Source organism: Chinchilla lanigera, unplaced genomic scaffold (assembly GCF_000276665.1).
Source record: "Chinchilla lanigera isolate Chin_1 unplaced genomic scaffold, ChiLan1.0 scaffold00049, whole genome shotgun sequence".
Lineage (NCBI taxonomy): Eukaryota > Metazoa > Chordata > Mammalia > Rodentia > Chinchillidae > Chinchilla > Chinchilla lanigera.
The window spans coordinates 10576342-10604012 of NW_004955450.1; the positions used below are offsets into that span (position 1 = coordinate 10576342).

The 27671-nt window shown below is 53.7% G+C and overlaps 2 protein-coding genes and 1 pseudogene across 8 annotated transcripts in view; 1 reads left to right on the forward strand and 2 right to left on the reverse strand.

Moving 5' to 3' along the window:
* Kiaa1257 (KIAA1257 ortholog) overlaps positions 1-17010 on the forward strand; it is a 61005-nt gene extending 43995 nt beyond the window's left edge. For 3 of the 6 annotated variants that reach the window (XM_013518909.1, XM_013518911.1, XM_013518914.1), the window contains one exon: positions 1243-1481. In XM_013518909.1, coding sequence (XP_013374363.1) covers positions 1243-1358 — 116 coding nt within the window. In that variant the 3' untranslated portion in view covers positions 1359-1481. Of the gene's footprint in view, positions 1-1242; positions 1482-1909; positions 2085-4100; positions 4495-16424 lie in introns of those variants that run through there. The other 3 variants (XM_013518913.1, XM_013518912.1, XM_013518910.1) reach the window with 3 other exon arrangements.
* Positions 274-27438, reverse strand: Acad9 (acyl-CoA dehydrogenase family, member 9). 2 transcript variants are annotated; one of them, XM_005393740.2, is made up of 18 exons: positions 27198-27438; positions 22706-22799; positions 17030-17131; positions 14865-14971; positions 13913-14013; positions 13248-13326; positions 11916-12090; positions 10737-10810; positions 7483-7558; positions 6168-6238; positions 5833-5952; positions 4501-4629; positions 3783-3862; positions 3036-3162; positions 2742-2819; positions 2196-2324; positions 1488-1560; positions 274-780 (listed from the first exon to the last, which is right to left on the reverse strand). In XM_005393740.2, the coding sequence occupies exons 1-18, from the start codon at positions 27345-27347 to the stop codon at positions 680-682; spliced, it is 1866 nt and encodes a 621-aa protein (XP_005393797.1). In that variant the 5' UTR covers positions 27348-27438; the 3' UTR covers positions 274-679. The 2 variants fall into 2 exon arrangements, with proteins under 2 accessions (XP_005393797.1, XP_013374371.1); XM_013518917.1 differs by having other exon boundaries at positions 2196-2336.
* LOC102013131 lies at positions 18338-21406 on the reverse strand (annotated as a pseudogene).
* Positions 27439-27671: the final 233 nt, after the last annotated feature.

Consider the following 27671-nt stretch of genomic DNA (forward strand, 5'->3'; position numbering starts at 1 on the left):
TCTTCAGGAGGGAGGCCAACCCCTGCAAACAAACAAAAAGCCCTACGTAGGACTAGGCGGACGCTGACTATGCCAGTGCTGCTTCCCCTTCCTGAGAGGGGTCGAAGGTTACGGCTGTCACAGCCCTGTGCCATGCACGACCTGGTGGGGGTCAGCCCCTCCTCTCCCAGGGTGGGGACGGGGCCAGAAGCCACTGCCAGAGGGTGGCTCTCAGGGCTGTACTGCAGCTACTAAGAGCCAGTTCTGGGAAATAACGAACTAGTACAGGAAGGCTAGAAAGGGACACACTTTATATTCTTTGTTAAACGGCTCCCAACACATTTGAAGTGCGTTTTGCTCCTAGTACCCATCCACAGCCTCCAAGCTGCTTCTTGACCTGTGGTCGGTAGAAACGGCTGCCCCTGCCTCAGCCAGAGCCCTGCATGCCTGGGGCCACCACCATGGTATCTTCTCCCCTGTCCCATAGCCATAGCGCCAGGCCTCGGCAACTCCGCGCTTTCTGAGGCTGTGGGCAGCTGTGACCTGGTCAGACACAGGCTGCGGGTCAGAGCCAGCCAAGGCCCTGGGCCAGGAGGAAGCTGTCGAGTGCCCACTGGAGACAGTGGGTCCAGCTGGGATGGCCCTGGCTTCTCCATGGTGTCAGCCGTGGCCTGAGGGCGGGAAGTAGCACTATCCCGGCTCAGGACATCCTGTCCAGCGGGTGGGCACAGATGTAGGCGCGCTTCTCCAGGATCTGCTGGGCTATTTTCTTGGTCTGCTTATCCAGGTTTTCTGGAGCATCTGGGGGGGAAGACAGGAGTGGGTGATCTTTCTGCACCATGATGCACAAATGGGGCTAAGCTGGGGGGTGGGGCAAAAGCCAGCACCCCGTCGTGACCCCCAGGCTCCTCCAAAGCCCCGGAGAAAAGGGACCAGAGCAGGGGTGGCAAACCTATGGCACGTGTGCCGCTGCCTGTCTGTTATCACTGAAAGCTATAAAAGGTTTGCCATCACTGGGGTAGAGACCTCATCCTAAATAGGAAGGGCTCGTCCTACGCTAAACCCCGGTCTTCTCAGGTCAGGGTGGGGAGAAGCCTGTCAGCAAACAGACACCCCCTACACAGGCCAGTCCTTCGGCCACGCAGGGTGCCGTCTCCCCACGAGGGCCACGGTGGCCCTCTCCACTCGTACTTGGCAGCAGGGCTGGGCTCTGCAGGAGACACCAACCCGAGGGTTAGACCCTGAGCTGGACAAGTTCCACAGTTGTGGCGAGGGAAGAGGAGGAGCATCCCAGCAACCTGGGCAGCCGGTGCCAAGGCCCGTATTCCCCAGGGCGAAGCCAAGGCCCCTGCTGGAGTGCGGGGCTGCAGGCAGGTTAGACGCTGTCTCCCACCTCAGGTACGATGTCTGTCCTCTTCCCTGGCTGGGCAGCTGCTCTGGGAGCACACAGCTGTCCCCCAGAGCCCAGACCTGGCCCACTCTTCCCTCCCAGAAGTCCCCCCACTTACCCTTGTCCAGCTGAGACAGGCTGAAGAGATTCTGAAAATAAGCTTCCACACAGAACATGTTGGCCAACAGAATCTGCAGAAACAAGGTCGGGCAGAATGGCTGTGGAGCCCTGCAGTCCCCGTGAACCCAGCCTGTGGCCAGACCGGGTAGCGCGGCTGGGGTCAAACACCCTGCTCGGAAGTCACACAACCCTGGGTTCTAATTCCAGCCCTGACCCAAACTGGCTCTGTCCCCAAGAGCAGGTCACTCTGCACCTCTCAGGCTGTTTGCTCTCTGTAAGGCAGGTGCCACAGTCCCAATGTCCCTGGGCCGCTGTGGGCCACTGCCCGTAACGGACGCTCAGGGACTGCATCCGCCTCCCCCAGCCGGGCCAGGGTGGGGGAAGGGACATGCTTCACGGACCGCCGTCACTCTCTTCTAGGCTGTCGACCAAAGGCACTGGCCCCGTCTCCCAAGCAGCAGGTCGCACCCAAGGCCAAGGCACAGGACGCCACTGCTTCCCATCAGAACTCCCCGCAGAGCCACGCCACTTGACTCCCCACTTTTCCAGCCACTGACTTCATTAAAGTGCAGGGGGATAAAGGCCTGGCTCAGAAGTCTCAGTGTTGGGTCGTAACTCCAGTCCTGATCCAAACCTGCTTTGTCCCCAAGAGCGAGTCACTCAGGGTCACTAAGCCTGTTTCCCTAGTGGGGCTGGGCAGGCTCACCTCGTGGTCGTGGTCCCGGAGCCCAATACGGATGGAGCGGCTGGCCCTCGACAGCACGGCCACCATGCCGTACATGTTGATGAGGATGTTGGCCACCCGCTTCAGCACCAGCTGCTCGTCCACGATGCTCTGGGGACAGGGCTCAGAGTGGAGACGGCTGCCTAGCCCCGGCCCCTTCCCTGGCCTCAGTTCACAGGCCTCAAGGACGTGGGGCAGTGACACCTCCCCGCTGGCTAGGCAAGGCCGGACGCCCAAGCCCTCATGCTCTCCGCTTGGGTCGGGGTCAAGGTCAGCTCAGCTCCTAGAACCTCAGCTGACTGAGGCTGGTGCTTAGCGAGCTCAAGAGCCCCTTGGTGCAGCCCCTGGACTCAGGCCCCCACCCAGGATGCGTCCAGGACAAGCCGGCGGGAATCTGCCAGCAGCGATCCCACCACACCGGGTTACATTTTTTCTAGGCCTGGTCCCAAGAGTGGGTACAGGGGTCTTGTGGCTGCTGTGCATGTTGGGGGGCCGAGCTGGGCTCCGCACCTGGCAGAGCCCTCTTACCTTTCCAAAGCGGCGCAGCAGTGCCTCAACTGTGCGGCCGAAGAGAAAGACGTTCTGCTCAAGCTTGATGGCGCTGTCCTGCTCAACCGAAAGACAGGACTGTGCTCAGCGCCACATCCCACGTGGCCGCCCAACCCAGGGCTTCACAGGCCATGTGGTGCAAGCACCGTGGCACCTGCCCAACGGCTCGCGGCCCCGAAGGGACAGCAGGGTGCAGGTGCCTCCTCTTCCCCGACACAGCCCTCTGAATGGGGAGCTCTTGTGGGACAGGTTATTCTTCCTGGGCCTACTCACCTCAAGACTAGGATGCACCAGTCCAAGATCACCTGTCAGGCCCATGTCCACAGTCTGGCCCAGAGAGTCCCGAAGCCTCCGGCCAACAGTCTCCATGACTACGCTCATGTTGCCCCGTTTCAACTCACTGCAGAAAGGCCATGGTGCCATGGCTGTAGGCTGCACCGCTGCTCCTGGGCCCCCTGGAGCTCCGTACCCCTTCCTCAGCTGGGCACGTGGGGCTCGTGGGGACAGAGTGACTGCTGGCCTGTCACAAGCAGCTGCTCTCCTCAGGGACCCTGTGCATGCAGCCAGCTTCCCAATGGCTCCCTTCCCAATTAAGTAGGCTAAAAATTGCCATTGGCAACCCGTACTCGGGCTCTAGCAGAAATCTGATGGCTCTGCCCTGGCATAAGGGCAGGAGGAGCAGGCGAGGAGGAGGGGCAGTGAAGAGAGAGGGCCTCGGGGCTGGCCACCAGTTTGAGGACACCCTCCTTCCTCAGCTGACACCCCAGGCACAACAGCGTGGGAGGCAGTGGCTGCCAGGGGAGGAGACGGAGGTCACGTGGGCGGGCAGGGCAGTGAGGGCTTCCCTCCCTAGGCGGCCAGCCCCTCCCGTTGCCCTGGGGTGGGGGCTGAGCTCAGCCCCTGCAGTCACCACCCCATGCTGCTGGTCTGGGTGTGCTGCAGAGCTGCATCCCCACTCCCGCTGTCCCCTCCCATCCCAGGGCGGGCAGGCCAAGGAGGGGACCAGGGAACGGCACCTACTTCATCTTTGCGGTCAGGGTTCGGCCGGCGTGCTGCAGGCCTGTCAGAGCGATGAACAGCCTGAGGATCTCGTTGGTTCCCTGTAGCCGGTAGCATGGACGTCACCAGCCATCCCACCGGGCAGCCCCGGCAGTGCTGTGCATGCCAGGCGGTGGAGTGCCCACTCCCTCACTGCCACTTCAGCATGGAGAGGCGGGCTGTGACCAGGGGTCACAGTGAGGTGGGGAGTTGACCAGAGAACATGGCCTCCCACGGGGACCACCACCTTCCCCCTCGGCCAGCCATGCAAGTCACAGCTGTGCCACTTTTCTCTTTAAGCCCCGACTCCTCCTTAAAACCGACACCCGCTTTCCCTGGTGGTGGGGCTGCCGATGCCCAGGGCACAGCCAGTGTGGGACACATGTCCGCTGCCTCTGGCTGGAATAGTGAAGACCGTTGGAGCTGCGACTGGAACCAGCGTCTCCCACTGGAAGTTTGTCCCAGAAGCAAAGTGGCCAAGACCCACGCAGATGACCAGGAGGCAACAGGCTCAGTGGACAGGGCCGTTGGGAACCCAACTGACTGCTTGGCCTTCCCCAGCCGCAATGCCTCCCTCTGCAAGGTGGGCCCATGAGCAGACAGCGGGCCACGGACAGCCCTGCTGCCCCACAGCATCCCAGGTCCAGGAAGGCAGGGTGGGGCAGGGACATCCGAGGGAGGTCTGCAGCCAAGCACTCACCTCGAAGATGAGGAGGATGCGGGCGTCGCGCAGCATGCGCTCGAAGGGGTAGTCCTTCATGTAGCCCGAGCCCCCCAGGATCTGCAGCGCTTCGCTCGTACACTGCCAGACACCCTCGGAGCTGAACACCTGCCGAGACGCGAGGTGAGCACAGGGTGCTGGGGCCCGATCCCTCCCGAGAGGAGGACCTACACCTCGGGGAGGAGCTGGCCAGACAGCAGGGAGGCAGTGTGGAAGAACCTGGACCTTGGGGTCAGACTCGCCCCAGGAGAACACGGCTGCAGGCAGCGCCTTTGCCTTGCTGACAGCGCTGACCTTTCCTGAGGCTGCTACCCCACCACGACCTTTCACATCTGTGTTCCTCAGCAGGGTCAACCCTGTGCTTTTAAAACCCACCCAGAATTCCCCCTTCTCCAGGGAGCAACTCGCTCCTGCCCAGCCCTAGCCACCTGCAACCCCCAACTCTGCATGACTAGGGCTTGTCTCTCCCTGTCCCTTCTGTGAGCGTCCCAGAGCACAGACTCGTCCGTTAGCTCTAGGCCAGTGATGGTGAGCCTTGTAGAGCTTTCAGTGATACACACAGTCCGCGGCGGCACGCATGCCAGAGCTTTGCCACCACTGCTCCAGGCTTAGCATCTGCAGAGGGTCAGGGCACAGCCACCGGTCACGGTGGTGGCACTGCTGGAGGGACAGGCAGATGCGACCATGAGCCGGAGCCATCGAATCCAGCACACAGCTGCACCTACAGACTCACTTTCCACTCTGCCCCTGCCCTTCCTGCCGCCTCAGAATACTTGCTTCTCCAGGCTGCCAGACCTGTCAGCATCCCTCTCGAGAGGTCATTTCCAGAGGCCCCCAGCACTTCCAGGGGCCAAAGGAGGGTTGCCGTCTTTCTCAGTGTAGCTAAGACAAATGACACCCCGTAAACAAAAGCAGCAGGAAACTCTGGTATCTGCCTCATCAAACACTGTATAAAAGGCAGTTACGGTCTCAGAAGTAAGGAGGCCACTGACTCAGAAGAAAGCACCCTTTCCGCAGGCGCGCCCAGCTGCTGAGTACACCGATGTGAAGTTTCACAGCCTGTCTCTGTGGCTCCAGTGGTCCAGGCCACTGGTCTGCCAGTATAAACTCGGCATACGCCTCAGGGGACAAACTGACGCCCCGCTGGGCACTGCTCTCTGCCACCTCTCCCAGCTGCATGCCAGGGGCGCCGCCTGTCCCTGCAGAGCTGCGCATCTGGATCGAGGATGAGCTGACCCTTAAACTAAGGAGAAGAGGAATGCGTGCGAAGGCCACAGTGGGGCATCTTGCTCCTGGCCGCGCTGGGACTACCTTCACCATGGCTGCCTCGATGGAGCAGTCCGGAAGCCCTGGCTGGTCCAGCATCCCCGCGGTGAGGTAGGCCATGCTTTCCATCACATAAGCCTTCTGAGCCATCAGTGCAAACTTTTCCTAGGGTGTTAGAAAAAAACACGGTCATGGGCTGAGACCCAAGTCTGACAACCAGGAGAGACGCTAACAAGGCTGGGAGCCTCACTGCCCGAGGGAGCAAAGCCAGCATTAACAACAGAAGCCTGTGTCAGCCAGGCCCCTGCCCGGGGCGCCAGGACAGAGACCGCAACCACACACGTCGCACACCCACATGGGGAGGTCACAGCCTTCAGTACCTGGATTAATCCGAATTCACTCAGTTTCCTGTTGAACTGCTTCCTTGTGCAGGCGTATTCGGCAGTCAGTTCTGAAGAACACAATTGTTAGAAAGAACCCAAACCTTTCTGATTATCCAAATGTGATCTCCTAGGCCCCGGTCACCATTACCCTTCGACCCCACCGCAGCACTAAGAAGCCATGTCTGCGACCACAAAGCCAGTGACCCCTGCCCCGGCACCTGTGGGTCAGAGGCAGGACATCTGCTCCACGTGGGCACGGCAGGCTGCGGCAGGAGGAAAGCACCCAGGGCTCTGATCACACACAGACCTGCGGCCTGGCCCTGATCTTTGCGGAGGGGCCCAGGCCAAGCACTCCACCTTCCTCAAAACTGTCGACCAGAGTTGCTACGAAGACACAGGGGAAAAGTAGAGGCCCCCGCTTTCAGAATGTGGCCCTGGGGCCGAGTTCTGAGCACCCTGAGTGACACACCAGCCTCCACCGGGTCCTGGGAACCCTGGTCTGCCCAGACACCACGCTCCAAGTGCTTCGTGGGGCGCCCCCGTCACCCAGAAGGGCCCCACCCCCACACATTTCTGGGCCGTGGGGTCTCGTTAGAGGTTCTGCTGCTGGTGCTGACTGTGAGCGCCCTGCAAAGCTCTTGCAGAAGAAGCAGGGCCCTGCAAGCAGCACGGCAGAGGAGCCCCAAGCCCGCCCTGACAGCACTGGTGTAGGTGCAGGCATGGGTCTGCGGCAAACCACCTGCCTGTGGTAGGCCTGTGTCCTCGGCTGTCAAACAGGGAGGAAACCCACCAGATCCTTCCTATGCCCACCGTACCCTGAACGCTGAGGCATGAGCGTGCTCTTCCCAGAACCTCCCCTTCGCCAAGGCCATGGCCACACAGCAAGAATGGTCACTGGGCTGTTTCACGTTCAGGCGAGGGAGAAGCTTGGGTTCCACGCAGACGAAACAAGGAAAGGTCCAGCAGCCAAGGGCCCTGGGCTCAAGCCTGACCCCACTCCTCCCTCACGGTGCAGCCTCACCCATGAGACAAGGATCTATTGAGGACTGCCACTAGGACCAAGCCCACCAAGTGGCCCTGCCTTGGGCAGAATGCGCCGCCTCCTCCCTTCTGGGTGCCGCTAAGACATGAGTGTTGAATGAAATACAAGGACCAACCCTTGGGCCCAGCTGAGGACAAAGCGCAGAGGCTGAACCTGAGCTGGCCACTGTGCAGGCAGCCTCGCTCAGCACCTGCCCACATGGAAAAGGAGCGCAGCCTCCCGCGGTGCGACACCGATACCACAAAGGGCCCCTGGCCCCAACTTACCTACCAATCAATTTCTTGATCACTGCTGCCGATAAGCTGCCCATGCTGAACCGCCCGCTGTTGAGGATGTTCATGGCCAACTGTCGGGAAAGCAAGAAGAGCCCAGGGCACTGATGGGGGCGCGAGAAATAGATCCGACCACGCTCCTGTTTCCCCTGAACAAAGGCAGGTGATCATCCTGACTCCTTCCGGCCCGAAGGCACGTCCCACCCAGCGCTCGAGCAAGGTGGTTCAGTGACCGCTGCAGCTCCCCCACATCCTTACAGTCCGCGCCACTGCACAGTCCGGTCCCAAGAGCTCAGGGGCAGGGCGTGGAAACTCGGACCAGCTGGGTGTACTCGGCAAGCTGCACCGATGTTCCCCGTAATGCCACAGGGTCAGAAGCCAGTCCCAGATGAAGCGGCCTCGGCTCAGGGTGGTGAGTGATGCTCCCAAGGTCCCACAGCCAGCATCTGCCTCACATCAAGCCTTCACACGCATGAGCCAGGCAGCTCAGCCAGAGGCCACCAGGTCCCTGCTCCCTCCCCGCTGGCTCTCTGGCAGAGGAACAGGCACTCGCCCCGACTGCGCTCACCGACCGCAGTGCCACAGCCTGGAAGCCGCCCTGACCGGCCAGAGGGCTCCCTGTGAATGGCCAGTGACGCTGCCGCCCACTGAACTCTCACCCCATCCTTCAGAGCTTTATGGCCTCTGGATCCACCGCAGTGAGTATTTAGGCAAAGCTGCAGGAGTCTGCTAGTAACAACTGCAGAACTTTAGAAATCTTTTTTCCCCTGCATGCTACAACAGCCACTCTTTACCAATTATAATGGAAAAAAATTAAAAATACAGTATCAAGGCTGTGTAGGTCCATGGTGAAGTGCTTGCCTAGCACATGCAAGGCACTAGGTTCCATTCCCAGCACCACAAGAAAAAAGGAAGTGTTGGAAGGACTGAGAAGAGGTGCTGTCTTACTGCCAGAAGACCACAGTCCTGTCTACCTTTTCTGCAGACACTTGGCGACAGGGATGGGGAATATACAACAGGTCGTTCCTCTGACCCAGGAGACTTACTGATGTGTTTAAACTTAGGAAAGAGGAAAAAAAAAAAAAAGCCAGGCATGGTGGCGCACACCTGTAATCCCAGCACTCAGGAGGCTGAGGCAGGAGGATCACTGTGAGTTTGAGGCCAGCCTGGGCTACAAAGTGAGCTCAAGGCCAGCCTGAACTGCATAGTGAGACCCTGTCTCAAAAAGACCGGAAAAAAAAAAAAAAAGGAAAAAGGAAGAAGTTAGACAAGTGTGCAAGGATATACCCAAGCACACAGACCCTGCAACATGATTCCAAATAGCTATGAAGTCAAGGCGATAGTATCATATTATAACCTGGTAACATTAAATAGGTACAGGATGTGAAGACATACTGGGCAGCATCAATCGCATATATTCATCAGCACAGACTTGTGATTTATTGATAAGTGGAAAAGCGGGCTATAGTACAGAACACACACAAAGTAAGCACTCGCTACGTGTTATTTTAAACAATCTAAAAAGCACCAAACGTGTGACCAACAGCAACTCTCTTGGGATGGGCTTTGCGTGATTTAATTTTGTATCTTTGCCTTTATTCTCTAATTTGCTGGGCTACATAAATAATAAACAACCTCCCGCTGCGCACAGCCTCATCCTGTTTGTCTTTGCTCTCTGGCCCTCTGCTCTGCACTCACTGAGCAGCTCCTGTGCCAGAGCCTTGGATAAGCAGCCTTGACTTCAGTCCCAGTTTCACGGCCAAGATGGGTGGAGCTGCTCAGGGCGACACCAGGGCAGAACAACAAAGGCAAACGGCCTCATTTCAAAATGGGCTGAGGGTGGGAAAAGATGTTTGTTCCTCAGTGATGATATGCAGATAGCTAATAAGCACACTGAAAGATGTTGCGCGGGATTAGTCAGGAGGGAAATACAAACTGAACCCACACTGAGACACCACTCCACACTCACTAGCGTGGGTTTAAATTTCAAGAGTGGACAGTAACAAATGTTGGTGAAGGTGGAAAAATAAAACACTCCTGCACTGGTGGGCAAAATATGGTACAGCCACAGTTCGGCAGTTCTTCAAAAAGTTAAACGTACACTCACCATGTCACCAGCAATTCTACTCCTAGGTACATAACCTAGCGAACAGAAAATACACTTTCCATACAAAAACTTGAATGTGAATGTTCAAAATTGCATTACTGAAAGCAGTCAAAAAGTAGAAATAACCCAAATAACCTGATGAACGCAAAAATGTGGTCCATCCACATGTTGGAATATTATCCAGCCATACAAAGGATGTAAGCACTGATTCATGTGACAGAATGTGGACAAATAAAGATTATCCTGCTGAAGAAGCCTACCACGAAACAGTGTGTGATTCCATTTATGTGAAAATGTTCACACAGCAAAACCACTGAAGCACAGAGTAAGAGCAGTTGCCAAAGGATGGGGGTGAGGCAGGGTTGGAGGTACGATTTTTCTTTCTTGGGGGTAACGGGAATAGAGGTGATAGCTATAGAACATAAAGAAGGTATTAAAAGAACTGGCATGCCGGGCATGGTGGCGCATGCCTGTAATCCCAGCACTCAGGAGGCTGAGGCAGGAGGACTGTTGCAAGTTTGAGGCTAGTGTGGGCTACAAAGTGAGCTCAAGGCCAGCCTGAACTGCATAGCGAGACCCGGTCTCAAAAAAACAGAAAAAAAAGCTATAAAAAGAACTAGCATGTGTGTTTTTAAATGGGTAAATTTTATGTTATATGAATTATTTCTCAAAAAAAATAAACCGAACTCCAAGTTAGGGGGAAAAAAAGTTAGGACAAGGACTCAAGACCTCAAGACCTGGTGCAGTCCCAAAACCTGAGCTTCTCAAGAGCCTGCTGCCCTGTTTCTGCCACCCACTGGGGAAGGGGACCCATTCCTCACTCGAGGCAAGAGAGGCCCTGGTGGGGCTGGGGATACAGCTCAGCGGCAAAGCACCTGCCTGGCAGGTACAAGGTCGTGAGTTTGATTCCCAGCACCAAAAAAAAGAGAGCAAGCCCTGGTGATGAAGGAAGACCCAGATCCTAACCAAGACTCCCTCCTCTGGGAGTGAGCTGACTTTCCCGTCTCCATGTTTTGATCTCCCACCAGAGAGGCGCTCCTGCTCACAGGCCAAACACAGGAGCAGGGATGGAACAGAACGTGGGCCCAACACACCCCGTGTGCGAAAGCGTACACTGCTCACACGAGCCTCCGCCGACCACTCACCTTAAAGCCCCCTCCAACTTCTCCAAGGACATTTTCGACAGGCACTTTGGTGTTTTCGAAGTGGACTTCACAAGCTGTAACAGGAAATGTGAGGTCTTACTTAACAAATGCCAACCACTGTGCCCCTGACCCACAGCTCACTCGTTCACTGGTGCCCGCGTTCGTTCTTTTGCTCATTCAGGAACAGGGTGAACGGGACGGATGGCGAAGCCCCTGTCTTTGCAGAGCTCATACTTTGGGTCCCTGCCCCTGATGCGGGGTGTGGCCAGTGCAGTGCAGCCGATCCAATGTGAGCAAGGTTTTTAGATGTACGTGCCCTGCCTGGTAATGAACACGCACAAGCCAACTGAACCAACCCACGGCCTACAGCGGGCTACCTCGGGCACCCAAGGATGTCAGGAAACGAAAGGCCCCTGCTGAGACCTAAGCTGTGAGATACATCAGGCAGGGAGCTTGCAGCCCTGCAGAGACTCACTCACTCCAGGGGCAAGGTCGTGTGAGGGCGACGCAGACAGAGGGGAGATGGGGCGGGGAGGGGCGCGGTCTCTGTGTTGTGTGTCTGCAAGTCTTGTCACGTAAGCATGGCAGGTCCTGGCACTGTGCACCAGAGAAAAGGAGGCTCGGGATGGGTCTGGGCTCAAGGGGCGCCAAGCCTGGCCTGGCAAGCTGGCGTCTGCTGATCGTTCCTTCTGCTACTGCAACTGTGCTCGAAGAGGGTAGGGTAAAATGCGATGAAATTGCCATCTGACTGGCTTCCAGCATTGGACAGGTCAAGGATGGGGACCAGGCCACCAGCCTCCGGGGAACCAAGTGCTTCCAGGGACGAGGAGTGGCCCGGGAAGGGTGGGGGAGCGAGAGGATAGAGGTGTCAGGGAAAAGACGGGAGGCCCTGCGTAGGGCGTCTGCCTGACACACCCGCCGCCCTGCCTTTGTGGGTCTGCTACCTCCTCCAGCCAAGGTGCACAGCCGGCGCGGCCTCAACATGGGGTTCACTGGCAGGAGCCCATCTGCCTCACCAGGGAAGCGTGCGTTACACCTCCACTCGAGCTGCTAAAATCTCACTTAAAACCGAAGGGATTTAAATCTCAGTTTACTTTGGTATTCGGACAGAGTAGAAGATGGGTTGCTCTCTCCTCTGCCTGCTCTCTTTCACGCACACACATGCATGCACACACTTACTATTGGAACCCCGAATGCCTAACTTGTCTTCAGGCTTCCCATTAGTGACTCCACCGAAGTCTCTTTCAACAATGAAGGCTGTGATTTTGTCTTTTACCGAGCCGTCGGAATCAGCCACCTCGGTCCTTGCAAACACCGTGAAGACGCTGGCCAGTCCTCCGTTGCTGATCCAGACCTGAAGGAAGACAGCAAAAGGTCTCTGCAGCCGCCTCTCGGCTCCCTTTGTCTTCCAGCTTCAGCCGCCCACCAAAGTTCGGGGCAGACACCTAAATGCCTGGCTCTGCAGAGGCCACGCCTGCACGAACAGAGGACGGGCTCGGCCCAGTCTCCCCAGAACACGGACGTTCCCGAAACAGGAGGCTGGGGTGGGGGAGTGGCCAGGGTCATTCACGTGGCTCGGACACCACTGACAGGGAGCTTTAAACAAGGAGGGATTCCATCATTCTGCAGGGTACAGAGAGGTCCGAGCCTCACAGGATTTGTCAGTGTAAAAAAGGGAGGGAGAGGTGAAAGGCAGAAGGCAAGGGAGGAGAATGGAGAGGGAAAACACTGCTGAGCACTGTGAGGGCCAGGACTTACTTCAGTCCTGATTCACGCACACGATTGAGGGGAAAAAGGTATGACATCATCAGGGAAACCCAAAAGCTGACCAGCTGGTAAGAAACTAAGCCATATTTTCCAGGTGATAATGGTGTCATGGCTTCCTATCCTTTAGACCTGCGTGCTGACACTGTCACAGACACCACCCAGAAGTGGTAAGGCCAACAGAGGAAACACGGTGGCTGGGTGCCAGCTTCACAGCAGGGCATCCCAGCGATCCTGTACATGTTTGGAATATGTTTATTTTTTAAACATATTCATATGTTTATGAATATGTTTATTTTTTAAACATATTCTACGGTCTCACTACGTAGCTCAGGCTGGCCTTGAACTCAAGTAATCCTCCTGCCTCAGCCTCCGGAGTACTGGGGTCACAGGCATGCGCCACCATACCCGGCTGTATTGTCTGGGCCTTTATAGAGGAAAACTTTTAAACAAACACATACAGTCGCTCAAGGAGGCAGCATGCAGAAGCGTGGAGATTCCAGAGCCAGAATCCCTTGCGCCAGTCCTTGCCCTGCCACGGAAGCGATGTAAGACCTCGGGCATGTTACTTAGCCACCCTGAGCTGCAGTTTATCTTGCTGAAAAGGAGTAGCATCCACCCAACAGGCAGTCAAGACAGGTCAAGGGAGGACGTGCAGACCGGCAACAATTCCGCAGGGTGCAAAGTGGTCACCGAGCAGGGGTGAAGGCCATGGCAGACCTGACCAGCAGAGAGGCAGGGCCCTACCTTGGAGCCATTGAGGATATAGTGCTTCTTGTCTTCACTTAACGTGGCTCTGGACTGGATGGAGGCGGCATCGCTCCCACTGCACACACAGAGACATGGTCAAGGCAGGACAGTATAGGGATAAATGAGGATGGCTTTGGGGGACTGGGAACAGAAGTGAGCGGCACTTGTGTACAGAAGCCAGCAAGCCTTCTACATATAGGGTCAGACGACAGACCTGCTCGGCTTTCCAAGGTACAGGACATCTGTCCCTCTCACCTCTATTGCAGGAACATGACCACTGCAGGTTCCCAAGGGAGCGAGCTGAGTGACAGACTTGCCGAGAAGGCCTGGGTTCTCCCTGCCCTACTCATCCTCGCTATGTGACCTTGGGCAGATCACAGCACAGCTGAGATTAGGATCTCAACTCCTAATCACCCCAAATCCTCAGAGAGAAGCAACCCTGAATGTCCAGGGGCTGCAGACCCACAAATACTGATTCAGTAGATGCTATCAGGTTATTATCTCAGCGAAGAGAAGTCAGATTCCGGCAAGAAAACTTGCAAGAAGGTGATGGGCTGATTCTTTCAAAAATTTTGGATAGGGACGAAAACCAATCAGCTTGTCCACACAGACAGCAGCCCTTTGTCTCAGGGAATCTCATAAAACATCCAGGAGGGACAGACCTGCCTGGCTCCGTGAGGCAGAAGGCGGCAATGTGCTCCCCAGACGCCAGCTTGGGCAGGTATTTGGCCTTCTGCTCTTCAGTGCCGACCAAGATGATCCCCTAAAACAAACACACAGGCCATCAGAAGAGAGCGGGGCATGTGCTCGGAGACATCGCCCTTCTGAGGACAGCAGTTACTCCATGCAAGAGAGCACAGGGGCCCCGAGCTCAAGTAGAACAAGGGAGCCATGCCGCTGCACACATCCAGGGCAGTAGCCACACGACCGGTGGAGGTCTGGGGCCAGGGCCTCTTCCACTGCCTGGCCAGGTAGTCCTGGACAAGGAATGTCCTCCTGCAAGCCTCTACCTCACGACCTACAAGCGGGGAACTCCCCACTCGGGCTGGGTGGTCTGAGCGATGGGAGGTGAAGACAGGAGCACTGGTACCACACCAGCACAGACAAGGCGGCCGGTCCCTGTCAGGGCTGTGCCTCACCTTGTCACATGACTGCAGTGAGCACTAGTCCCGGTGGAGTGAGCGCTCATTCAGCTCTCTTTGACATCTATGCTGAGCAAAGGTAACACTGATGACAATGGCCCTGAGAGCCATGTGACCTTCAACCTGTCCCAACATGCTCTGAGCCTCTTGGGATGAGGAAGGCCTGTGGACGGACAGCAGGACAACAGGCCAGGAAAGAGGCTCACTTCCAGCCCTGCACAAAGGTTCGCATCAGACCTGTATCCTGAAGGATGGGTCAGACTCGAGGGGGACAGGAGGAGGCTTCAGTGCAAAGGGACAGTGGGAGCCACGGGCCTCTGCTCACGTGGGCCAGGGGAGGGGGGCGCTGTGAGAGCAGCTGCTGTTGCTTTCCTCCAAGACCCTGAGCCAGCAGGCCAGACTGACCACAGAGTGACCAAGCCCCTGCCTTCCATCTCCTCCAGAAAGACCCAAGAAGCCCCACACAGCTGACCTTGAGGCCGATGGCCTGGTGCGCCGCGAGGGTCACGGTGATGGATGGGTCCAGGCTGATGGCCTCCCCCAGCCGGGCGTACATGGTGTGGGAGAGGCCCAGGCCGCCTGGAAGACACAACAGCACTGGTCAGGGTCTAGCTGGACTCTTCCCACTAATGCAAATGGTTTCACCAGGTTTTTCCTTCCTAATCATGAAGTAATATAGATCACCAATTTTTTTTTAAATCACATTACAGAAAGATAGAAGGAAAACAAGTCACCTATAAGCTTGTATTTCTGCATCCCTGCAGACTTCTTTTAGACATACAAACATAAACATATTTTTAATATAGCCACCTATGTACACAATAAGTCTCTACAGGTGGTGCAAGTTCCTTCTACCAGACGTGGACCTTTACAGTGCCCCACTGCCCAGCGTCTGGTGGCGCCGGGACAGGGTTTCTGCGACTCCCCCCCAATATCTGGGGATGGCTCATTCCCTGCCATGGGGGCTTCTAGGCACCCCAGGGGGTTCTGCAGCATCCTGGGGCTCCACCCACTAGATGCTAGGCAAAACGCCCACCCCTACAGTTCTGACAGCCAGAACCGTCTCCACACACTGCCAAATGCTCCCTGGACATTCTGTTCCGGGAATCACCCCTTCAGAAGTAAAAAAGATGAAAGGATTCAAAAGAGAAAGATTAAAACTTCCACTGAACTTACGTACTTGGTATTTAATCTTCAACTTCTAGAGGAGGCTGGGTGGCCACAGGTTCATTTTGCTAACAATGAACTGAGGCGACAACTAGCAAGGCCGGCTTGAACATGAGGCGCCAGTGTGCAGCCCACCCAGAGGGTCACCATCCACACACGTCAGGACGTCATCTCTGCAGGTGTGCAGCGTCCTGCTCTCTGCGCTGCCCCTGGGCGCTACGTTAATGCCCTGCCCCACCCAACCTCTGTTTCAATCCCAAACACTTCTGCTCTTCCTCCTTTCATATACTGAGGGAGCCAGCTTTGTGTGGGAAGAAAGTTGGATGCTTTCCCCATAGAGGATGGGAAAGATCATGGGGAGACACAATCACCCAGGGACGGCAGATCGTGGAGAAGGGCTCTGAAGCAGGTAGGAGCCACACATGGGGGGCTCCGAGCTCCGGGCAGGACCGAGGAAGGAGCTGGAGGCGCGGTCAGCAAAAACGCCTTGGTTTCCGCAGGGTCCTTACCCTTCCCGCCTGGGGAAAGGGCTCCAAAGCTCCGGACTGCAAACCTCAGGTGGGCACAGCCTTAGGTTTTTACCCTGAGACCACTCACCCCTCTCCAGCTCTGGCCCCACCTCCTCCTACTCTAATATTCAGCATTCAGAGTGGCCACGTGTGATGAAAGCTGTGTCTCTGTCCCTTGAGTCAACCCTCATGCTGCAGATAGCACGAAAGGCTTGGTTTCTGCTCAGCCTCCAATGGAGGCTGAGTGAGTGATCTGGGGGAGGAAAAGGGATGCCTTGCGCCCCCTGCAGGCATGAGTGCTGTGCTTCCTGCCCTAGGAAGACAAGGTAAACTATCATACATACTTGTCATTACAGGGTGACGAGACAAAGAACCACACATGCAAAGACTCAACCTGATTAATACACGCAGGAAGGAAATTGGGCAGCACATTCCTGTATCCTTAATTTTCACCTCTGTCTGTGTGAACCTGGCTCAGCTCTAGGATATGTTCCAGCAAGCACTTACAGACTCAAACCCTGGTCTCTCAGCTGACCCCCACTCCACTGAGGGGAAGGGAGGCTCCAGTGCCCAGAGATGAACCAGGCAGGAGGACAGAGGAGCAAAACAAGCTCCTGGCTGCTGTGGCTCACTGTGCAAACCTTTAAGTCAGAGAACAGCTGGGAAAGGCCCCGAACAGTACATCTCCAAACAACCGGCGACAGCCAGGGATCCACCTGATCCTTACCACACTACCAACCACCACCTCCCCTCGACCTCCAGACCCTCAGCTGCCCCTGGCTGGAGGCAGCCAGGGCAAAGGCTGGGGCACGGCCCCAGACAGTGAAGGCTGTTGAGCCCAGAGCCACAGTTTCCGGCATCAGCTTCAGACCTACCCCAAGACAGCCCTTTCTGATCAGCGGCCTTTTCTGGACAAACGCACACGTGAGGCAACGGCAGCGGGGGCTGTTCCTCTACTTACCATACTCTTCTGGGACCTGCATCCCAAACAGCCCCAGGCTCTTTAGTTTCTCCAAAGTGTCATCTGGGATTTTCCCCTCCCGGTCAATTTTCCGAGAGTCCACTGTCAAGAGAAGATACCTTGATTAAGCACAAGACAAGCCACCTATGCTCATATAAATAAAAGTACACACAAAGCTCTCTGTACAACTTCAATCTCTGTGTCAGAAATTTCTCAAACCAGAAATCAAACTGCGTTCAATTTTACACAATCAACCCAGGCAAGAATTGTATTTTTTTTAAATGCACGAGTGACAGGTGAGGTTCTGTGGTTTTTGCCATGGAAAATGGCAGCAATTTACACATTTATGAGATGTAGATTCCTACAGGCACTTGGTTTTTTAAAACTACCGGAAAATGAGAGAGGAACTACACAGTTCCCAGTACTCTCCTCCAGTACAGGCTCAAGAGCCCTCTGGGTAGTGTGTGGACCTGGACTTCATCTGTTTAACATCAACTCATTCATTCGTTCACTCACAGTCACCAGTGCAACGGTGAACAGTCACCAGCATTCAGTGTGTAACACCTCTCCACAGACCCCAGGGACAGGACGCCGTGGGGTACGGAAGATGACACTAAACACCAGCCACAGTAAAAAGTCATCACCTCCATTTGTGATTTTTTTTTTTTAGTATGCCTGCGTCACTAAAGAATATTATGGGTACCCCAAATGCAGGCAAAACTCATTTTAAATTATTTTATGAATTTATTTACCTCTATAATTGGCATATAAAACGTACACATATTTACAACACACAGTTTACTAAATTCTGACCTGTGTTTACCCCTCAAATGATCACCACCATCAGGAAGCAAACATTTCCTCTCCAACCAAGGTCTCTCAGCCTCCTCTGTGACCAATCTTGCCATCCACCTCCATATCTCCAGGCACCCTGGAGTCTCTCTGTAGTGTTTTTATTTGTTTGTTTTTGTTTTTTTTCTGTTTTTGTTGCAATACTTTTTATTACAGGTCATCGGGCATTGAAAACATACTGATACCTATTTGTCATGTTTCTACTGGCAAATATGAAATAGTAATATAATGTTGTGATTTTTAATTTTTAAAAAGCTGTGATATTGGCTAGTTACAAGGACATTCTACTAAATATAATAGTCTAGCACATGAAAAAGCATTCTACCATTACTGTGGGGTTTTGTTGTTTTTTGTTTGTTTATTTTCCAGTACCGGGAACTGAACTTACGACCTTGCGCTTACCAGGCAGGCACTGTGCCACTGAGCTAAATCCCCAGCCCCTCCATTACTGTGTTTGTATATGTGTATGCATGTATATACATAACTTGGTAATCTAAAATGTGGTTCAGGCTACAGAAATCCACAAAGCAACCAACCTAAAAAAAATCAGTACCACTGTCAGCTAAAGTAATAATCCAATTTAGATATGAATCAGCATGAAAAAAGCAATACCTTAGTATATCTTCTTTTTTTAAAAAGACACATTGTTGCTGTATATCAAATCTGATATGGGTTATTTCAGAAACAATTACAATTGCCTACTTTAAATAATTTCCTCCATGCTTTACTCTAAAGTGCAGAAACAATGTCACTTCTGTATGAATTTATTAAAAAAAAAAAACCTATGGTTCATTTTTCTAGATACTGCACCCATTCCTCAGGCAATCTTAATCTTGAATCTCCCTTTGTTGACTTGCTGTGTCGCTGGTGTCACTGTTCAGACAAGGGCTGACGAGCAGTAGGAAAGTCTATTTCACGGCACCGGTTTCTTTTGAAACAGGCTTCTGTGCCAAGTTGACCATGAACATCTCTAGAGGTGACTATTAAATATAGTGATCATATACATGGGCTTACTGGGATATTGAAAAGCAAAAGAAAATGAACCCAATTTAGTAAATCAACATAAACATTAAACAGAGCAATCAGTCCTCTACAACTGAGCTGGTCCAGCGGTTTGAACCTGGGTTTTTCTGGAACTGCTTCAAACCTTAGTGGGGGAAGTGACCTTATCCACAGACTGCTTTTCCCAGAGGTTCCGCTTGCCAGATACATCTCCTGGCCTCAAGTTGGAAGGTTTGGGACAGGGGACTTGTTCCCATCTGGGGTTTTGGTTAGCCACTCATTGATGTGGCTGGAATCGCCCACTTTCAGGCCAGCAGTTTCCTTATTTGGTGTGCCCAAGGGGGCGGGGGACCTGAAAACACATTCCCCATCTCCCACATGCTCTTGATATTGCACACGCCTTCAGCAGGAACAGGGAGATTCGAGGCTGCTGGTCTGGTAGGCTTTGCAGTTTTTGTTCCCTCAGCTGCACTAGTGTATTGCTCCAGGCGGCTGTCAATCTTGGAGACTACTGTGGCGTAATGAGTTGATTTGACACCACTGCTTTTCTGCACAGATTTATTCAAAAATTCTGCTCGCTCTTCTATCTTGAGAGATGAGCCTTTGGGGGTGAAACACTTGAACGGCTTCTTCTCACCTGACAAACCATCTTCCGGCAGCTTCTGCCCGTCACCTCTCAATCTCCTCCTTTAGCCTCCTCTTCTCTCCTCCCTGGCTCTCAGTCAGCCTCTTCCTGCTTCCTCTTCAGCTCCTCCAGCTCCAGGGCCGCCTCCTGCTGCTTGTGCTTGAGCTTCTCAAACTCCTCTCTCCTGGTCTCCCAGCGCGGGCGGCACAGCTCCTCCAGCCGCCTGCCGGCCTCCACCTGCGGGGCCCCCTCAGCCTCCCTGCTGCCTGCGGGGCGGCTGGGGCTAAAAGCCTTCTCAGCGACTTTAAGTTTGTGGGTCATGAGTTCTCCATTCTGTGACTTCACCTCTGTAAATTCCTTCTTGCGATCCAAGAAGCTCTTAACTTCTTCTTTGGGCTCCTTGTCCTCTTTTAACCTTCTCATCTTTGATCTCTTGTGTTTTGAAAGCAGGCTTGTCTTCTTGGAATTTTTGTCTTTGAGCTTGCCCTTTGGGTCCCCTTTCTTCTTCCTCTTTCTTTGGGACAGCTGTCTGCGGTTTATCTTCTTGCACTCTCTTTTCATTTACCCATTTCCCTTCTCTTTTTTCTTGGACGGTCTCCCCTTCCATCTCTGTCTCTTGCATTTCATTCTTTTTCTCTTCTAGCTACTTTTTTTGTTTGTGTTCTTCTATCCTAGGCTTTTCCTCCTTCCCCACCTTGGCTCTCTGCCGTTCCTCCTTGGCCCGTCTCTCCTCCTCCTTGGTCCTCTCCCTCTCCTCTGCCTCCCTCCTTTCCCTTTCTTGTTCAGCTGCTTTTTGTTCTGCTTCGATTCTCACTCTTTCCTCTGCTATTTTTCTTGTTCAGCTTTAATTCTTTCTCTTTCTTCTGCTTCCAACCTTAGCGCCTCTGCCTCAGCTCTTTCTCTTTCTTCCTCTTCTCTCTCTTCATTACGGGAGGTCTCCCCGAGCCTTGGTCCCTCTCCTCCTCTAGTTTAGATTCTTCTGCACTAACCTGCTCATTTTTCAACACCATTACCACCGTTTCCCCTTCAGTCTCTGCTGTTTTCTCTTCCACCATCGCCTCTACCTGGTTTTCTCCAGTGCTCCCTTGCTTTGGCTTCTCTTCTTCCTCTTCCTCCTTTTCTTTTTCTTCTTTCTTTCTGTCTTCAGCATCCTGCCAGTCATTCTTCTGGTAGGACCTGGTGACAACCTCTGTTTCTCCCATCTCATATCTTTCTTGATGACTCTCCTTTTTTCCTTCCTTCTCTGCAGTCTCATTCTCTGCCAGGTTGTTCTGCATTCTTCGACTTGGTGGTGACAGACTGGAGTCTGTTATTGTTGGGTCAAACTCCTTCTGCCGCTCTAGTGCTTCCTGAAGCCATTTTTGATGTCTCTCTTCTCTCCGAGCCAGGCGCTCCAGTAATGCAGCTTCCTCATCACCTTCTGCCTGAGTGTTCGTGGTGGTTGGCTTGGCCTCCTCATCAGGGACACTGTTCTGGGCATGAACCTCCAGCTGGTCAGCCACCTGTCCCAAGGATTCCTCCTCTTGCTTCTGCCGCAGCCTTTCCTGTAGGGCTCGGCAGCACCGTTCCCAGGCAGCCTCTTCCTCATCGTTGTCATTTCTCTGATAGGCGATTTGGGAGAGCACAGCCAGGCTGCGTCTTCCATGGGACCCGGTTCCGAGCATGTCTGCAGCTGGGCAGGGCCGGGCGCGGTGCGGGCTGACCAGGCTGGGGTCAGGGCATGGGCCTGGCCAGCACCCTGGCTGTGCTGTGTAGCTGAGCGCCTGTGCGGGATGCTGGGGTTCTCCCTTTGTGTTAGCGCTGTGGTCTGTCCCTGTGACGAAAGTCGGGCTTGTCCTCAGCTAAATTTCTGTTGCTGTTTTTATCTTTTTGAGACAGGGTCTCGCTATACAGTTCAGGCTGGCCTTGAGCTCACTTTGTAGCCCAAGCTGGCCTCAAACTCAAAATGATCCTCCTGCCTCAGCCTCCCAACTGCTGGGATTATAGGCGTGCACCACCATGCCAAGCTCTGTACAATTTATTGTAAATCAGTTATACCTCAGTAAAGCTTGAGGAGGAAACCCCTGACTAATCACATGGTACAAGCTGCAATAAAAGAAGATGGGACTAAGGAAATAAAAACAGATGAAGATGAGAAGGTAGCCACTAGGATAAAACTGGAAAGAAATACTTCTAAATAATGAAACATATTTATACACAAGGAAAGCCAGCAACATAGTGACAGTTCATGATGCACAACAGCTGTTCCCAGTGTGCATCCGGGATACCAGTGCTGCTTCCAGGGTCCAGAAGGCTGAAGTTATTTTATTCTAATAGTAAGATGCTATTTGCCTTTTTGATTCTAATTTCCTCAAGAGTACTTTCCCACAGGCTACAGGATATAAACATTCAATGCAGAAAAAGGGGAACCCAGCTGCATTCTAATAAGTTAAACATTAAAAAGATATGCAAAACTCTAAATCAATGCCACAGTTTCCATTCATTTTTTGTTTTGAAAGAACGTTCACTAAAAATTTATGTTGACATGCACCATGTGTACATTATTTTTAATCTGAAGCAAGAAATGAGCACCATTCAATTCCTTAAAGGACAAACACTGGTTGCTAACATCCATCGAAACAATCTTTGGGACCTCATCCCCAGGTCTCTTGGGTGGGGCAGCCTGGCCCTCTGCCCCGATAGAGGGACCCTGAAAGTGGGAGCCGCTCCTCCACACCTTTGGGGCACAGGTGCTACGGATCCTCAGATCAAAATGGCTCATCAAGCATTTGGTACAGGACTGAGCTCAGACCCAACTCGCAGAGGCATCTAAATTTCTCACGTATCCACACCAACCAACACGTGACCCACGGGCCTGGACTGTGCATGTTCTTGGCTTCTCTCATCTCGGTTTTCTATGTACTCACTTTTATCATATTTTACACAAGGCTTGGTCTGCGACAGTTTGGGAAATGCCTGAAGTGCTCCCTCACCATGGAAACGGGGAGAAGCACTGAACTAGATGTCTGTTCATTAAACAGTCCTTAGGGTGATCCCTAACGCAGACTATTATGAGCAGAAACCATTTCAGCCTCCATAATGACACTCCATAATGACACTCCCTCTACAATTAACCTGACTCTGGTATCAGTATCAACATAATCGCCCTTACGAGGGAAATAGGCAAGAAGAAAACGGGTAAAGAAAACCATACATACCCTCTTCCAGGAAGAATTTCTCCACAGGTTTCACTAACTGATTGATTTCGTTAAGTTCATCTTGGCTCACCTCTGGAAATGGGAAAACTCCATTCTAAAAATGATAAACATTTACTAAAAATTAAATTTTAAGGGACCTCCCATTATAGTAATATCAGTTGCAAAGGAAAGGGAAAAACATGTGCTAGATTCCATGTCTAGCCAGCAGTACACGACTCATGGAAAAGATTCAAAAAGCAAACCTTACCAGGGGATTCATATGAAAACAGTGGGCAGAAGACTCTACTTCCTGTCCCCGCTTCCCTGTGCAGGCAGGCTGCTCCTCATTTTCATCGGCGGCCTTATCAACAGCAGGGGATGAAGCGTGTCCCCCAAAGAGCCCGGGACTCACATTTTCAATGCTTTAGATCTACTCCTTGCTTGCTGCCTACTCCTTGTGACGCTGTTGACAAATCTCATCACCTCTCTGAGCTTCTATTTTCTCCTCCATAATATGCAGGTCACATTTACTCAAGGGCCGTGTGAGAATCACAGTGGATGGTGGATGTGAAAGCTCTTGACTCAAATGGAAAGCTTTTGACCGGTTACTGTGAGTTCAACATGTCACCACGAACAAGAGCGCACTGGTTTCCAAGCCTCACCCTCTTGCCACTCTTCCTCCCGTCACTGTCACTGGCTCCCGGTGCTGAGTGGGAGTGGGGTCATCCATGTCCCTCCAGTTACCGACACTGGCTCACGGATGGGGTCCCAGGATGAGACCCAGCTGTGCAGCCAGGGCAACCTAAATTCAACTGGGCCCCGCCGTGCTTTGGGTTTCAGACAGGCAACTCCCAAGGCGCCTCTCACTGCCAGTTTCTCGTCTATCACACGTGGTACTGTCCGTCTCAGAGGCGGCTGTGATGCTCGAAAGATCCCACATGCCCTGGAACAGGGACTAAGTCTCTGCTCCTGCCCACCCTCACGGCCTGGCGAATCACTTAGTCTCCGTTCTGTTGCAAACCAGTGGGCGGCCAGTGCGCCCAGCATGCCCTGCAGGCCCAGCCTCTGCCACTGCGGCCTTCCAGGCTCCAGTCAGCCCTCCGCTGCCAGCATGGCAGGAGGCTGCAGCTCTGGATCTACAACTGCTGCACAGCGACGGGTCACAGCGGCCAGGCTTGCCAATCCTCTCGGCGACCTCTCGCCAAGCACCGTGGGAAGATCAGAGGAGTGGTCAACCTTCCCTGCAGCCTTTGTACCTCTAGTCAGTTGATTTCTTCCCTTTCTCTACCAGAACCCTATCATTAAGGTGGCTGAGAAGGAAAACACGCAGTGATTCTCATACTCTGCAGCCCCTTGAGACAGAGTCCCCTGCACCGAACCCACAAGCGGCTTCACCCGCCCCACCACACTTGCCTGCCTTGACACCGGGGCCTTGCGTAACAGGTTGCGAGAGAGGAAGCTTATGCTGGCACCTGTGAGCAGGCTACAGAAGACAGAGACGGCCTGCTACCTGGCTGGCCTTCAGCCGCAACCAAAGGACGGCTGCTACAGGGAGAAGATCCCTGGTGCTCGGGAGAAAAAACTCTGATAACAAGGAACAAAAATTAAGTGGGGCATTTCAAACCTAGTTCAGAAATTAAATGTGTAAAGCAGATAAAAGCTAAATGGCTCTGACTGAGGCTGCTATGGGGAGGACACCCAAACCCCATCCACTCTACCTCCCACTCACCCCTGCAGCAGCCCCAGGGACACTTCCCCAGGGACAGCCCAGATCCAGCTGAGGGCACCACGCAACCACTGGCTTTGCTGACGCGAAGGTCTCTCCCTCTTCTGAGAGCCTAAGGATCCCTGCCACATTCCAGCTCAAGACCCAGAAACACTTAGAGATGAGAGTGGCCTGATCCGGGGTAGTCAAGGTAAAAGGGTTAGATTCTCAAGACGACCTAAACATAGAGAAGGGAGAAAACACTGCTGTCAGAGTATGAGAACTATGAGAAGAAAAGGACTCAAAGGCGCTTCCAGGAGACCAAGTGCAACTGCAAAGTTCCCGTTACTACAATAAAGAAGGCCGCTGGGAGGAGCAAGACTGAGAGGGGCCAGGAGCGACTTTCCAGATATACTAAATAGAGGTACTTAGGAGACATTCAGCTGGAGCTTCTAAGCAGAAAGATAGCCATAAAAAGAATCCGGGAGCCAGGTGTGGTGGTACGTGCCTGTAATCCCGGCACCTGGGAGGCCACAACAGGAGGATCTCACATTCAAGGGCAGCCTGTAAGCCGTGCTACAGAGCGAGACCCTGACTCAAAATACAAGTCTGGAGTAACCAATTTGAGTCATCAGGATATAGATGGTATTTAAAGCCATGATCCTAAGCTAGGCCATCCTGGGAATGGTTATAGTAAGAAATCCACAGACTAGCCTTGGAAAATCCAAGTGGGGTGCCAGGTGTGGTGGCACACGCCTATAATCCCAGCACTTGGGAGGCTGAGACAGGATCATTGCAAATTTGAGGCCAGCCTGAGCTACAAAGTGAGCTCAAGGCCAGCCTGAACTGCACAGCGAGATCCTGTCTCAAAAAGACAAAAAAGAAAAGAAAATCCAAGTGGAAAACACAGCCAAGGTCTAGACATTGAGGAGCCAAAAAGGAACCAGCACAAGACTACAGAGGAGAAATAATGGGTTTTTCAGAAGCTATATGGTTATAGTGTGTCCAAGACAGTGCAGTGCTGATTGCAAGGACTTGGCCTGAATAGTGCAGCTTCAAGACCCAACAGAGAGGAAAACTAGTTTTGAGAGAGGAGACTACTTCCTGGGGTAAAGCTGGTTAGCTGTACAGCTAAGCTGCTTTGGGAAACTGATAGTAGCTGAGCTCCTGAAGAGACAGATGGTTTTGACCCCGGCCGTGTACGGGTTCAGCTGTGAGGTAAAGGTCAGTGGAGCACAGCAGACTTGGTAAGGCCTGTGTGAAGTTTCTGCCTGCTTGATCATTGTTCATCTCCTTTTTAATCATTACTTTTGCTTCTGCAGCTTTGCTTTGTGCTGACTTCCAACGAAAAATTGCCCCATAGGATGGAAACAATGTAAAAGTGGAACCAGGGCTTTGTTCTGGGCTCTCGAGTGGACATCAGTCCCCATGGGGATGCCAGCAATAAATTGCTCTTTGGCCCATTACTCCGTGAGTCTTGTCTGTTCTGGCGGAGATCCTGTGCAGTCTCCTGCTTCAGTTGAGGAGAGCACTGCCCTTGAGGAGGCGAGAGGGCTGGACTCTAATGACTGGTGGGCCTTGGCCAAAATAGGCAGTTTCTCCACAGTGAAGGAGAATGGAGGTGCCATGGGTGCATGAGGGGAAGACAGGTAGCCATGGGGATGGAATTCTCACCACTGCATGTATGTGCTCAGTGAAATGGGAAGCAAGGCTGACAGAGGCACTGAGGGAGGGGAAGGTAGGGCCAAGGCTCAAAGACTGGAGGAGGTATCAAAGATTTGAGTTCTTTTACTCTGGGAAAAATGGTTTCCAGCTCCTGCACTTTTGTTTTGTTTTGGAGTTTGTTCGTTTGTTTGTTTTTACTTTGAGACAGGGTCTCACCATGTAATCAGGGTTGCCCTGAATTCACTATGGAGCCCAAGCTGGCCTCAAATTCATGGCAACCCTCCTGCCTCAGCCTCCCAAGTGCTGGGATTACAGGTGTGCACCACCCCCAGCAGTCTCCTGCACTTTAAAGGGCAAGGTCTACACTTTCTAACAGGACAAATCATTCTCTGTCTGAGTCTCAGCTCTGCGTCAGTAATGGAGAAGTGGTCAGCCCGACAATGTAAGAGGAATGTTCTAAAGAGAAGCCAGGAAATAACTCCTCCTGCCATACAGGATCAATCTGGATTCTGGCCAAGCCCAAAGCAGGGCACCTCTAGGAGGTGGTGGGCACGGCGCCTATTCCCAGCTGGCAAAGCACTGAGGCACAGGGAAGCACAGCCCTGACCCGAGGTCACAAAACTAGTAAGCTCCAAACCATACAGCCAAGATGAAATCCCAGTCCCCTGACTGTCGGAGGATGATGCGTGTCTTTTAGCCACGCAGCTGCACCTGGCTGAGTCCCGGGACCCCTGAAAGGGAGAGCGTATTGCCAGATATCTGAGGAACTCCCAAGGACAGGGTCAAGTACTGGGGCTCGGCCGCAGAAGGAACTCCACGGGCCCCTTGGAAGGTGTCAGGGGAGGGGCGCGGACCGAGCTTGACACGGGACTCAGAGAGGAAACCCCACGTCGCGGCTCTCCCAACCCGGCCTCCCAGGAAACAGCCGCGACACTGTCCAAACCACACTTCCCAGCTCGCCCCGCTCCGTGAGAGCGCACGCTCGCCCAGACGCTCGCGGTCACTCCAGAACCCGGAGTTCCGGCCGTCCCGCCCCCTGGTGTCCGTCGGCTACGTTCGGGGACCCTGACCTCACGCAACCCCACTCTTGCCTGAGGACGAGAGGCGGGAACCGCAGAGCAAGGGTCGCCGGGCTTGCCTTACCTTCTCAATTTTGCCCAAGCAGAGCTCCTTGGCGAAAGCTCGACTCTGCGGACTGGTGCGCAGCGGGCGTCGGCTGGCCGTGAGGGCCACCAGAGCCCGGCGGGCTCGAGCCGCAGCCGCCCTGCGCAGGAAGAGCCCGCAGCCGCTCATGCTAATTGCCGTCGCCCCACAGTCTGGTCACCTGCGGCTCATCGCCGCCACACTTCGAGCCTGATCTGCGCGCGGCATGATGACGTCATCGGGTCGCGGGGGCCACTGCGCTTGCGTGGCCACGCCCCTCGCCCGGGAGCCCAGGATCGCTCGCCAAGACTTTGTGGGTTAGGGGCTTAAGGGGAGAGCTCTTTTTGTTCAAATTTCAGCAGGCGTTGGCTTTAATTTTACCTAGGGGAAGCCCACCTGCCTGTCTCTTGCCTGTGCCGGGACGAGGCGATAGTTGCAAAGCAAAACAGGGGAGAAATTCTCGGCTTCACTGCA